The sequence below is a fragment of the Leptonotus elevatus genome, chromosome 2 (assembly GCF_054856555.1).
Source record: "Leptonotus elevatus isolate MCC_2025b chromosome 2, RoL_Lele_1.0, whole genome shotgun sequence".
Classification (NCBI taxonomy): Eukaryota; Metazoa; Chordata; class Actinopteri; order Syngnathiformes; family Syngnathidae; genus Leptonotus; species Leptonotus elevatus.
Window position 1 is genome coordinate 8293035 of NC_141240.1, and position 13541 is coordinate 8306575.

The window sequence follows — 13541 nt, forward strand, 5'->3', positions numbered from 1 at the left end:
TCTTATCGCCTTTTAACACCTGCGCGACGCTTCTGCACACCTTGGAGAAAAAAAAAAGTTGATTCATACGAATTGGAATGAATGTATGCATTTCCTTCCTCGCACAAATGCACAGCCCCTAACAAACCAAAAACAACGTCATTAACAAGGTGCTAAAGAAGGGACGTAAGCAGCACTTGGCCAATTGTGTTTACAGTCTGTCGGTGTTGTGTTCCAGTCCAAATCTGTTGCCATACGGTGACGACGATGAAGATCTTCACGATGCCACTGTCAATCAAATGCTGGTGCCCAGGTCGCACCAGGAGGATGCCACGCAGATTCTCAACAATCTACTCAAGGAATATGACAGAACACTTCGGCCGGACATTGGAGGTAAGACATTTAAGTTCCAAAGGTCCATACCAGTTGGGGGTCCGCATTCTATCTCATTTAACTCATTAACTGCCATTGACGGCAATAGACGTAAAACATTCATTTGAACTATTTTTATTAGTTTTAACATTTTTTTTCCACCTGTTAACAAGAGTATGAAAACCTCGATTTTTTTTATTGTACATTTAGAACAGATATAAAACTTCTGATTAATTGTGAGTTAACTAATGAAGTCATGCGAATAATTAGAAAATGTCATTGCCTGACACCCCTAATTTTTTTTATAATCTTTTTTTATTTTTAATAATCAACTTAAGTAATCATTTGGAGCTTTTTTTTGTTATTGTCCAAATCCTCTGATTTCATCATATTAACTGTAATTAACTGATTTCAGTAGTCCTTCATTAAAAAATAAAAATAAAAATAAAAATGAATGGCGTCAGGTGATTACAATTTTTACTCGCATGACTTCACTAGTTAACTCCTGATTAATCACAGATGTTATATCTGTTCTAAATGTACAATACTTTTTTTCTAGAGTTTCATACTCTTGTTAACAAAAGAGGAAAAAAATGTTAAACTAATAGAAATAGTTCAAATTAATTGTTGACGTCTATAGCTGTCAATGGCAGTGAATGATTTAATATGTGGATACAAGTCTATCTTCTGTGCAGGTAACACTGCTGATTAATTAAGTTGACAACAGAGTGGGGACAGACTGCATTTAAATGCTTAATGACAAAAAAAAAAGCATAACACTGCTTAATGTCTGAAAACCATGATCAATCATCACCAAAATCCATGTGCATATATGTGCTCATGCCCACTTCAACCTCGGAAAATATAAGGATGATAGCACTAATATTTTGGATTTTATAGACATTTTTACTCCCCGTAGGCCATAGAGAAAAAAAAAAACTTAACATCACGTAATGTCCAACAACCATGACCAAACATCACTAAAATACATATCTCTTCATGGAAATATTATAAATAATATACACATGGTTGCACCAATATTTTGGACTTTGTGGTTCTATTTGTTTGCCTCTCCATACAAAAAGCTTAACATCAATCTTTCCCCAAAATGTATGTGGACACTCTACTTATGTCAACTACAACCAATGCAAATATTAGGATGAGTGCACCAATGTCTTGGAAGGATGGATGTACATTAAAGCAGAAAATGTAATTTCTAGTCGCTACTGCCACCTGTGGCCAAGAAATGAAACTGCACACTCCCGTCCTCATGAATATGCACACGACGTCACATCCACAGACAGAGGGTGGGAAATTCAAACCCGAATCCAGTCTGAAGGCTATTGGCTATTGGCTCGACGGGTGCACGTTGCGTTTGCTCGACGAACGAAGCGTCATTTCTTGACGTGCAGCAACTCGATCGCCGCCGATGAGGATGAACTGTTTTGTTCTGCCGATCGCATATTCTCTCGAGGTGACAGACGACAAGCCCAGTCCCAATCTACACTTCCTGCTTCTCTTCTTCTGCAACAAGATCCTTGCGTGATACTGGCTGATCTTATACTTGCTGCCACCTGCTGGCCATTTCTTTTAAATAACATTGCAGTCAAGCCTAGTCCTTCAGCCAGACCCTCCTGCACTCTCGTGCGTAAAAAAAAGAAGAAGCTTATGACGTATCGATAAATCACATGTCATGAAAGAGTTAATGTCTTCCTCTCTATTGGGGGTCATCTTAATTTCGCTTTATCTGTAAAACACTTAACGTCTATGAAATCTAATCTAAAAAACTATTGAAGCGATTCTAATAATTTCAGAGGTTTAAGTGGGCATTAATGTTGTTATTACTTTTGGTGACGATGTGATTCTGATGTGAAGCAATGTTAAGCTTTTCTCAATAGTGATCATCAATGGAGAGGGAAAGGATTAATATCCATAAAATCTAAAATATTGAGGCAGTCGTTCAAATATTTTCAATGTTGGTGACGATTGATTGATTAATTGATTGATTGACGGTTTTTGGACATTTAGCAATGTTAAGCTTTTTAAGCATTTTAGACTGTTCCACAGTGTGTGCTCTTCCTTGGCCAGTGTAATCCCTTTTGTCCTTAATGAGGTTTTTGAGGTTGATACCACCGGCCTTGTGTTTTTTTCTTCCTCATTTTCAGGGTGGTCTTTGTAATATGTGTGTATGCAGAGTACAGTATGTGCAGTGACACAAGCAACCCTGTGTTACACTTGCTAACTTGGATGTGTTTTGACGAGTCCATTGCCCTGCAAGAGGCTGGCAAGTGACAACCAGGCCAAAGTGCGACCCTAAGGAGGGCAATCACTATAGAAAATGGAACCATGGGACGGGTAGGGTGAACAAACATCATCATTTCAACAATGACACCAGCGGGGATCAAAGCTCTCGTTGTTCAACAGACAATCTTTCGTGCATCAACTCGACGGGGATTGGAAAAAACATATGGGCTATTAAATAATAGACAAAATTACAACAGTGAGGAATTTATGCACTTTTGCTTTTCTTGGTTACGGATTATGTTAACGCACATCACATTATTCCTGTGGAATTTATCAGTACGTTTCCACTCGTTTTTGTTGCTATGATGTCACACTGCTCACATAGATAACGGTTGACTGTTTTCTACAGTTAAAGTACATCTACGACCAGCTGGAGTCAAAATTTCCCTTTGATTGCACCTGCATAAAAAAAACTCCTCGGAGGCTCTTTTTTTTTCCAGAGGTGGGAAATATGGTCGCTAATCATAGAAATAGTTCCTCGGTGTCTTTTCTGAGGCGTGAAGGCATGATTGTGAGGGGTGACAACACTGAAGTCAGTTCCCCCGGGTTAAGTGTGGGGGCGCCTGTTGCACGTGACACAGATGCTTAAAATGGCACACCTTTGTGCTGTTCTTCAGTCATACCCCTGCTTGTGTTATGCTTTGATTGTTGACATTTGTGAGTGAAGCACACTTACAATACAGTACATGGGCAGACCAAATATATATTTTCATAAATGAGACATTACATGCGTGGATTCCAGAACTTGAAATGTATCCGCTGATGTTAAACCGGGCCTGCATGATCTCGTCATTTTCAGCTAATCTGAATCGGGGTTTACTGTTTTTAATGGTTACAAAGCAACAAAATAATCCAGAGGTATACAGATATATGCGTTTTATACTACACAACATCACAGCACAGACAGAAATAGCGCAAGTAAACACAGCCAGTAGGGGAACGTTCTGGTAGTTGTCACAGGAAGCTAACATGAAGCTAGCATTTCGTAGCAATGATAATGTCTGCCGTATGTGGAAAGTGCAGACCATGCAGGGTATCGGATTTGGACTCTGAATTGGCAAATCCTTAAAATCAAGTGTCTTGGACTCAGACTCTGGTGCAAGAAAAATGTGATCAGTGGCAAACTCCACAATGCACCTTTAAATGTTTAAGCAAACAAATAAAGTAAACATCAGATAAAGATAAGTTAAGCTCCGTCAAACAGATCAGCTATGTTACAGCCGTGGGATGCACGGACATCGATCACGTGATTTATCAAGATGGAGTTAATTTGTCATAATTTAGCACAGTAGTCGTGATAGTTTTAACACTTTATTGAAAATATCTTAATACAAAAGTTCCAAGTCCTCCCCTCGCAGAAAAAGCTCTTAGCAAGACCCATTTTACTGCGCGTAAACCACGACGTCATTCCGATAGAGATCCTGACGTTGACGTCACGCGTCCCAAAATGGGCGTTAGAGAAGACATTTTGGCAGCATAGAAAACGCGTCTGCCACTTTGAATAAACGGCAAACGCCACACTTTAACAATGTTTAAAAGCTGTTGTGGACCAGCTGCCACAATGAGAAGAGGCAAAAAAAAAAGAAAAAGAAAGGATTGAGTATGCTCCAGGCTACCAAAAGAGGAACCAATGCGTAGTCAATGTTGCACTTTGTACATGGTGGCTAAATCAGCAGATGCTAACTGTTACCACACGCAAAATGTCGGGGAAATAATCTGTTTCGTGTGTTTGTGCTACTATGGTTTAATAGATATTACACAGTTGAATTTAATAATGACCAACACCATAAAGAAGACTTTTTACGGCATAAATGACGGTGGCCGCAGCCACATTAGCAGCTGCTAAGTTGCTAACGTTTTTGGGCGGAAAGTTGACGGATAGGCAGGCTAGCTTTAGCTCTCCTCGCCGGTGTAGTCCGTTATTGCTGCGCCGCTGCTTTCCTGCCGCAGGGGGGCGTGTTCAGAGAAATAGTCACGTGACGTCCGGATCTCTATTGAACTGTTTTCATTTGTGTTGATTGGAATAAGAATCTGCATAACCCACCCCGCGTCCATTGGAAGCAACCTTTGATCCGAATAGTCCAAAAGCTGTGTTAACGTGAATAATTTTAAACTCATTCACTGCCATAAATTCATAAAAAAATAAGATTATTAAAAATTAGGGGCAAGAGCCGATACATTTTTTTAAATTGTAATTAATCACATGACTTCACTAGTTAACTCACAATTAATCACAAATTCTATATGTTCTAATTAAACATAAAAAAACACTAGGTTTTCATACTCTTGTTAACAAAAGTGGAAAACAAATTAAAAAATGTTTTAACTAATTGCCTAATTGACGTTTATAGCCTTCAACGGCAGCGATTGAATACAAAGAAAAAGGAAGAAAGAAAATATTAACAATTCGGGGCGTCAGGATTAGTTTTTAATCGTAATTAATTGCATGACATCACTAGTTAACTCGCGATTAAATCACAAATTGTATGTACAAAACTAAATGTACAATAAAAAAAATCTAGATTTTCAACAAAAGTGGAAAAAAATGTTAAATTAATAGAAATAGTTAAAATGAATTTTTGACGTTTATAGCCATCAATGGCAGTGAATGAGTTAATCACATACAGCTTTTTTTCCGATTAAATGTGTCCATGTAAACATGGATAATATGAGTGACTCAACAATAAGAGACTGGGCGAAAATGACATCCATGTCAGAGTTCCAAGGCAAAAACCAGCGCCAGACCAAAAATAACCGCTAACAAAAAAATGTGAATGATTCCCAAGAATGTTTTGGGGGAATATTCTGACAAGCTGTAAACTGGACTTTTTGGAATGTGTGTGTCTCGTTATTCAGGAAAAGTGCATCAAACCAACAGTCAAACATGGTGGTGATGTGATGGTCTGGGGATATTTTGCAAAATCAGGACCTGGACATCTTTGTTGCTGTGATTGATGGAACCATGAATTCTGCTCCTTTTTTTACCAGTCAATTCTGGTGGAGATTGTTGAGCTGTCATTTTGTAACCTCAAGCTGAAGCGCACTTGATTACTGCATCAGGACAACAATCCAAAACAAAGAAGCCAGCAAGTCAATTTCTGAATGGCTTAAACAAAAACGAAATAAAGGTTTTGGATTGGCTTAGTCAAAGTCCTGACTTCAAACCGATTGAAATGCTGTGACATCACCTTCAAAAACCCTCTAGGTTTGCTAAATGAAACTATTCTACAAAGAAGAGTGGACCAAAATATCTCCACTGAGAAAGACATGAAAGTCAGGGATCGATTTCAGTTGTTGCTGCTGAGGGTGGCCCAACCACTTATTAGGTTTACGGGGAAAGTACTTTTGAGTGCCAGGTAGCTTTGAAAATTCTTCTTCTTCATAAATAAAATCACAATTTTAAATATGGCATTTTACTTGCTTTTCATTGTCTGACACGATATTTAACAATAAAGTGAGGAGGGAACTATTAAGAAAGTAAGAATGTGAGAATAAGGCAAATACTTTATCACAGTGTGTATAGTGTATTTTCATGAATTGAGCCAGTAGAATCTGTTTATTTCTATTTGGGCCAGCATTTCTTTTCTTACCCCTCCCAACTGTAATAATACGCAGATGTGTGGACATCGCTGGGGAATTGCTCCACTCCGCATTTTGGGGTAAACACCATGGTGGTTTTTGATGCTGTTTTGTTTACTGCAACCCAGTGGGACTCTGCTTTTCACCTCAATCCTGACACACATCTCCATTTGTGCATGCTGATGAAGACCTTGGTTTTGCAGGCGAGACATTCAAGCAAAGACCGAACAATAATTAGAAACAAACGCTCTCACTTTGATTAGCAATGAGGGAAACTTGGTTGTAAGCTGCCATCATAGATATCCGACATAAACATGTCTTGTACTTTGACTCCAGACAGACGATAGACGAGACTCTATTATTGACTCCTGACCATTATACCTGCAGGAAGTGACAATGGAAAAAGGTATATAGAAGGCTAAAACAGCTTTCACTCTTCTGAGGAGACGTGTGCAAATTTGCCCTCAATATACTGTTGTCAACAGCTCGATGTGTCTGATAAGTATGTGACATGTGGCCATATGACACCTGGAAGAAACATATTCAAGTTTGCTTACAACCTAAAAAATCATTTTGTTGATGACATCAAACAACATTATTTCTCTACAGAGACTGTTTTGTATATTTATTCCTTTCTTAATATGATTAGGTACCATACAAGCATAACAAGTCAATTAAATGATGAATGAAGGGCAACAAATAATGCGCCATTCCCACTCATCGTGCCTCTCGTTCTTGAACATTTGCTGAAGCACATGTATGAAATGAAATTGAACATAAATGTATAATGTAAACCTATAAAACATAGCACACAATTTTAAATGCATATTACTTCCTCCTGTCGAGCAGTCGCTCTTAGAGTGTGGCCAGAGGAGTGTGGGCTCCCTCTAGTGGTATGTCAAAGAATCACTGAATTAAATGTTCAAATGTGCAGAAAATGCATATGTTAACTATTTTTTTTTATAATCCAGTACAGTACATGTGCTCTTAATTATTTATAAATATTGAATATTTGTATTCAAACATTCAAGTAAAATGTTTTTGTTATCTTCATGTGCAATACATTTTGTATTGAATCACTAACTACAGTTTTTATTTTTATTTTTTATTTTCTATATTTAAGCACAATGTTCATGTTCCAATGTTAATGTTTATATTGTCACAATGATTTACAATAATATTTAAAGCTACACTTAACAATTTGCCGAAAAATATCTTCACAATATAATTTTTATTTGACCATTTATGACTGAAACATTTTTTAATTAGTAGATTAACACCTTAGCTGTTCATAATGGGAACTCCTCTAAGCCTCTGGCCAATAGTTTTCAGACAGGATTCGGGTTTGAGTTCCCCACCCTTTGTCTGCGAATGTGACGTTATATGGGCATTGTGTGTGTGAGAAGAAGGAACAATGCAGTTTTATATTTTGGCCACAGGTGGCAGTAGCGATTCAAAATGACATTTTCTGCGTTCAGTAGCTTTAATATATTTTTTAGGAATAAAACTTGTGCCTTGTGTTTGATGAAAACTTAGGCCTACCGGACTACTGCATTATAATAGTATAGTATCATTTTTTTTTAGGTGGTATATGGGGGTAAAGAGTTTATGAAGCACTGGCCTAGAGGCTTTTAAATATACAAAGATATCATAGCCATATTTCACAGACACCTTATTTAATTTGTTTGCCTTTCGGTACACTGTGTTCCTTGTATCCTTTCAGCATTATTGACTCATCCAAAGTCGAATCATAGGCAGCGATGAGTTCCGTGCAGTTTTGTCACGTCGAATGTATCGGCCCTCTCTTCATGCAAATGTCCACATTGTTCAAGCATTTTTCAGCTTTCCTTTTCAGAGGATCTAAGCACATAAAAAATATAATACAAAAAAGGATGTGGAAAGTGCAGTTGTATTGATTAGAATGCACTGTTACTAATAAATAAAATAGAAAACATTTTACATCGGCTCTACCTTTAGCAATAAATAACATATTTTGCTGCAAAAGCTGAAACAATAGTCTTCAAAAGACAACATAATGTAACCATGTGCAGAAAATAGTAAAAGCACAGTTTTATGTTCGTTTCACATTGAGGAACATCAACATTGATGTGCTGCTGCGCTCGGTCGTCATTTCACACGACCTGCACAACACCTCATGAGCTCTGCTATAGAATAATTGATTTTCATATAAAATACCTGCAAATAATGGAATGTGACTTGTTTATTTTTGACACACACTTGTTTACGCTCGCTCAATAACGTCCTCTCTCTTTATAAATTCCCCGCTGTGTATGAAGAAATTATCTTTACACGCGATTGAGAGGGTGGAAAATCCATATTGTTGATTTTGAGATGTTAAAACGTTGTTTTCAAATGGTAAAAACAGCTGGTGACCGAAACTGCTCTCTCCAAAAGTGCAGAGGCCTCCCGCGTGTCGCTCTCTAAAAGATGCCTCTGATTTAAGACATCCTTTAATACTTAACACCGAAAATGTCGGTCAAACTCCTAATGTTGGTATACAAGTTTAACGTAGTCACCGGAAATTTGTAAGTATAGCACACTTGAACATGATAGTGTAGCCTGCTGGGCGGGCCCGCCAGCCAGGTTTATCCTGCAAGCCAAACATTTCGGAGGACGGGGTATCTCCCTAAAGCTGCGCTTGCATAATGAGGGATGAATGTTTGATGAGATCCAGTTGACAAACCTCGGTGTCACCCATGAATTGTTAATGCCGACGCACAATCTCATGCAGCAGCCGTCCGGCGACACATCTAGGCCAATTACTCAAAGTTCCGTATTTGGAAAAGACCTTTTCTTATGACGAACCTCATGGAGATGCAAGTGAGGCTTTTGTAAAGGTCAGGTTGCGCCCTTTTGGTTGATATGTTTGTGTTGTTGTGAGGTAAAGCAACTGTATGCCATCTAGCTGTTTAGCAAGATTTTGTTAGTCTCTTTTGTGTTTGATTCAAGCCTATACTGTATGAATGTATTTTCACCTTCCTGCCAAACCTGTCTAGTTTGTCTGCCTTTATTGTTCAAGACTGCTGGCTGGCCACTACTTAAAAAAAAAATTCTATCTATTTTCTATATTTTCTTGAGTTATTCAGTGGTTTATCTGACTTTTTCACATCATAAAAGTGTTCTCTTTTGCGCCAGCGTGTCAAGGCAAAACGACAGTGGACACAGCAGAGTTATTAGCTCTGAATTCTCATGTTTGCTCCCGTGAGGCCAGCCTGGAGCCTAATCTTCATATAAATTGGCTGACTGGTCGACCACCGCGGAGTACTGCGCTCCACCTTAGCCGATAACAAGCAGTTTGCCTCAGATTAGGCTGCGATTTTTGTCCCTATTGTGTCACTTTTCCTTTGGATTCTGACCATGATCCTAACATGACCCGCTCGCTCGCAGCCATGCATGTATGTGGAGATGGGGGTGGGGGGTGGGGGGTGGGGGGGGGGGGGTAGACAGACAGAGACTGACAGAGAGACAGAGTAGGCTACATGGTTCTGAATGCATCTTTATATTGAATCTCTGATGGTTAAAGTAGAATATGAAACAATGGGAACAGATGTCTACGTAAAGTACCACTTTCACTGGGGGACGTACAAAAATTCTGCTAAAGCTACTTAAAGTAGCACTAAGGAACTTTTCAACCTTAATCAAATATTTTCATAACTCTTCTAATGAAACATTGACTTAAAACTAGTTGAATGGTACCTTTGCCATGGCCTGAGGGGGTCTTTATCATTTTTTAACTGGCATTAAGCAACTTTGAGGAGGATGGTAGGATTACTGCCACTCAAAAAACTACAAATGTGCTGACTGCTTCATAGCATACGTCACGTATCCTTTTTAAAATGATGATAGTCAATTTGAATGTCGACGCACGATTACGGCTTTCCTGGCAGAAGCTGCAAAAGAACTGAAAACGACACACAATGCGCTTGTCCTCATGGGAAATGTGGTCTTCCTTCAGGCTTAACATTACCACTTTTGTCCATATGGCGCCGCCATAATCAACATAAACGGAAAGTTCCTTAATGTTGCTTTAAACTATGCTATTATTATCGGCTCAAAAAATATATATTTGACAAATACATAAAGTGCAGTCAATAAATTCCGTCAACATTAGTGATGCAACGGATCATCATTGATCCGTGGTCGGTTCGGATCAGGCCCCAGGGTTTCGGCTCGGTTGGTGAAAAAAAAAAGTGCGCATTCACAGTGGACAATATTCAGACATGTCAAGGAAGCTGAAACATATTCAACGTAACACTCCGCCTAAGGCTAACTTCAAAATAAAGTTTGCCAAATAATACATTGACGGCAATGCAAATAGTCTTAATAGACTTTTACTTTGAAGTTGGCCCATGTCGTGGCGTGATGCTAGCTTGACTTCCCTTTTAGACGTTAAGGATTTCTTTATCGTAGTTTTGATTGACATTAAAGTTGTGTCCAACATCAACACAACGCTATCCCAAACACATATTCAATTGCTAATTTAGGATGCTAAGAAACCGCTAATTAATTACGCTGTCATTGTATGATACGGCAGAAGTCTCCAACGTAAGTGGCTAGCTGCTAGCTGTTACCAACGAGTGCCTGGTTGGTAGTTGTAAAGGAATTTGACAGCTGGTACCTTCTTTTTTAATATTCTGGACCAAGGCTACTTTGTAATTCACTCTCCGTGTTTAAAGGAAGGGAATGCGCCCTCAATTGCACTTTGAGGTCTTTTCTTTATTAAAAAAAACCCCACAAACGATAAAGATAAATAGAACTTTGTCTTCATTTATTTTACAAAAACACTTTTGCCCATTGGGAAAAAAAGAAAAACATTCACTTTAAAATGTCATAACCGTTAAGATTTTAGGAACACAACTTTAAGCCATTAATACCTTGTTATTTTACACATGGAGCATGTATAAAATAACAATGTTTCTGCCTCAAATTGCACTCCACCTAAAGTCAGCTATATTAGACATTTTGAATTGATTGTTTTTTTATCTAACGGGGGGAAAAAAATACAAAATAAATGAAGACACTAAATCCTAAATGGCTATATAAGACATTTTGAATTGATTATTATTATTTTTATTTAATGGGGAAAAGCATTTTACAAAATAAATGAAGACAAAGTACTGTGTGTTTTTTTGCTGATCCGAAAAAGGATCCGATCCAAACCGTGACTTTTGCGATTCGTTGCACCACTAGTCGACATTATATTATACGTATGTATATTATAGAGTTTTTGAGCTTTTGAAGTCAAGGGCTGTTAAGTAGTCAAAGGAAGCACCTAGTCTTCATGAATGATTTCTGATGTCCTTAAAAATTGTGACTTGCAATTGGACAAAAGAGACGACAGCTCCATCTCCTCGCACTGGCTTTCTCTCAGCACTCTCCCTCCTTGACTGTGGTCAAAGTCGCTAAGCCTTCTATCTCTATTGAGCAGCCCTGCATGTGCAAAACTGCAGCTAACAGAGTTCCTGCCACATCGTCAGGCAAAGCACAGAGGAAGTGACAGAGCTTCAGTGTTTGACCAGATGGGAAACAAACGTACGCTGTGAAAACTTCTAAGCTCAATTTAGAGGTCATGTTTGATTTAATCACTCAAGGGTGGATGTTGGAGCATCCCTCGTAGCTCTCACTGAATTACTGCTATATTCCACATTATACAGCAGTGGTCCTACTTTACCCCCTTTTTTGGGTAAAAAAAAAGAAAGAAAAAGAAACACCTCCTATTCCTCATTTTGAGAACTCACTTTCTCTTGCTTTGAAACTACATACATGTGGCCACCATGATAGGGCCGGTAGCTGATATAGAAGATATGCCCATTTAAAATATTATTGACATATTGCATTTAGGATGCACAGCTCCTTATTATTAAGGCAATACAAACATTATCTTATCACAGGTGAACTGAGGCGTTCTTCAGCTCGTCACTAGACACTACTGACGGACAAATGAAGCTTCATGAAGCACTTGTGATATATTTTTTTACTCATCTAGATGGCACTCTTTATCTTAAAAAAGCACCATCTAGATGAGTAAAAAAAATTATATATCGCGATATTACAGCGCGCAGTTCTCGAATCGATTCGATATGCGGCCGAATCGATTTTTAAACATACATTTTTTTTATGGGAATATTCAACAAAACGTCTTACTTAGGGTTAGGATTCACACATTAAGCATGGAAGAATGTTATATTAATGGAACATTAAGCCTTATTATTTTTATTTCAGTGCTATTTAAATATGAAACAGACTGCAACCTGTTTGTTAAATGCAGTGGCTCAGTAATAAGCCAGAATTTTCAGATAAATAAATACATTTTCATACAAATCTTACAGTATACATGTACAAGTTTACTGATAAATATTTTCTAAATTTGAGTAAAAAAAAAAAATCACAATAATCTATTTATTTGGGATTAATCGGTACAGAATCGTGAACTATGAATCGTGATACAAATTGAATGTGTGTATATATATATATATATATATATATATATATATATATATATATATATATATATATATATATATATATATATATCTTTATATATATATATATATATATATATATATATATATATATATATATATATATATATATATATATATATATATATATATATATATATATATATATGAGCACTTGAAATTAATTGTTTATAAAACAAAAGTATTTGGCATAATCTTTGGATACACATACTAAGTATCCTTGGCCTCTCCCCCCCATTTATAAAAGTCTGGCTCCGCCACTGTTCAGGCCGACCAAGCGGGAAAATGCAGGCCACTCCAAGTTAGTCAGTCTGGGTCTGGCCATAGGTCTCTACCAAAAGCACTTTAATTGCTGCTTTTGAAACGAACTTGCGGCCCAAAAAAAACAACAGCGCCCCCTGGCGCCCAACCGTGAAAATCTTGGTGCTTCCTTTGCCGGAGAGTGAGTCTGGTCAACCGCCCTATCAGTTGCATTTCTGAGGCGGGGAAAACCTGAGCTAACAGACAGTGGACTTAACCAATGAGCGAAGAGCGGACGTGACGTCAAAAAAGCGACTCCTTGAAGTCTTTTATTTATTTTTATTTATTTGTTTGCGGAGACGGAGTAAAAATCCAACATGGTTATTAGCCGAAGAGAGACAGAAGTGAATGATGTCATTGAATGTTGTTGTTGCAGGAAAAACTTGATGACTGAAGAGTGACGTTGCTCACAAATACGACGTCACGCAAATAGACAAATTTGAGTGGGCCGTCCTGTTTTCGGACGGAGCCGAATCGCTGTCTATGGCAATATACATACATATA

The 13541-nt window shown here is 37.9% G+C and overlaps 1 protein-coding gene across 1 annotated transcript in view; it reads left to right on the forward strand.

Annotated features, from left to right (window-relative positions):
- The window catches only part of LOC147178308 (gamma-aminobutyric acid receptor subunit gamma-3-like), a 76996-nt gene that overhangs the window by 391 nt on the left and 63064 nt on the right, over nucleotides 1-13541 (forward strand). Inside the window, exon 2 of the mRNA XM_086068998.1 lies at nucleotides 218-372. Coding sequence (XP_085925124.1) covers nucleotides 218-372 — 155 coding nt within the window. The remainder of the gene's footprint in view (nucleotides 1-217; nucleotides 373-13541) is intronic.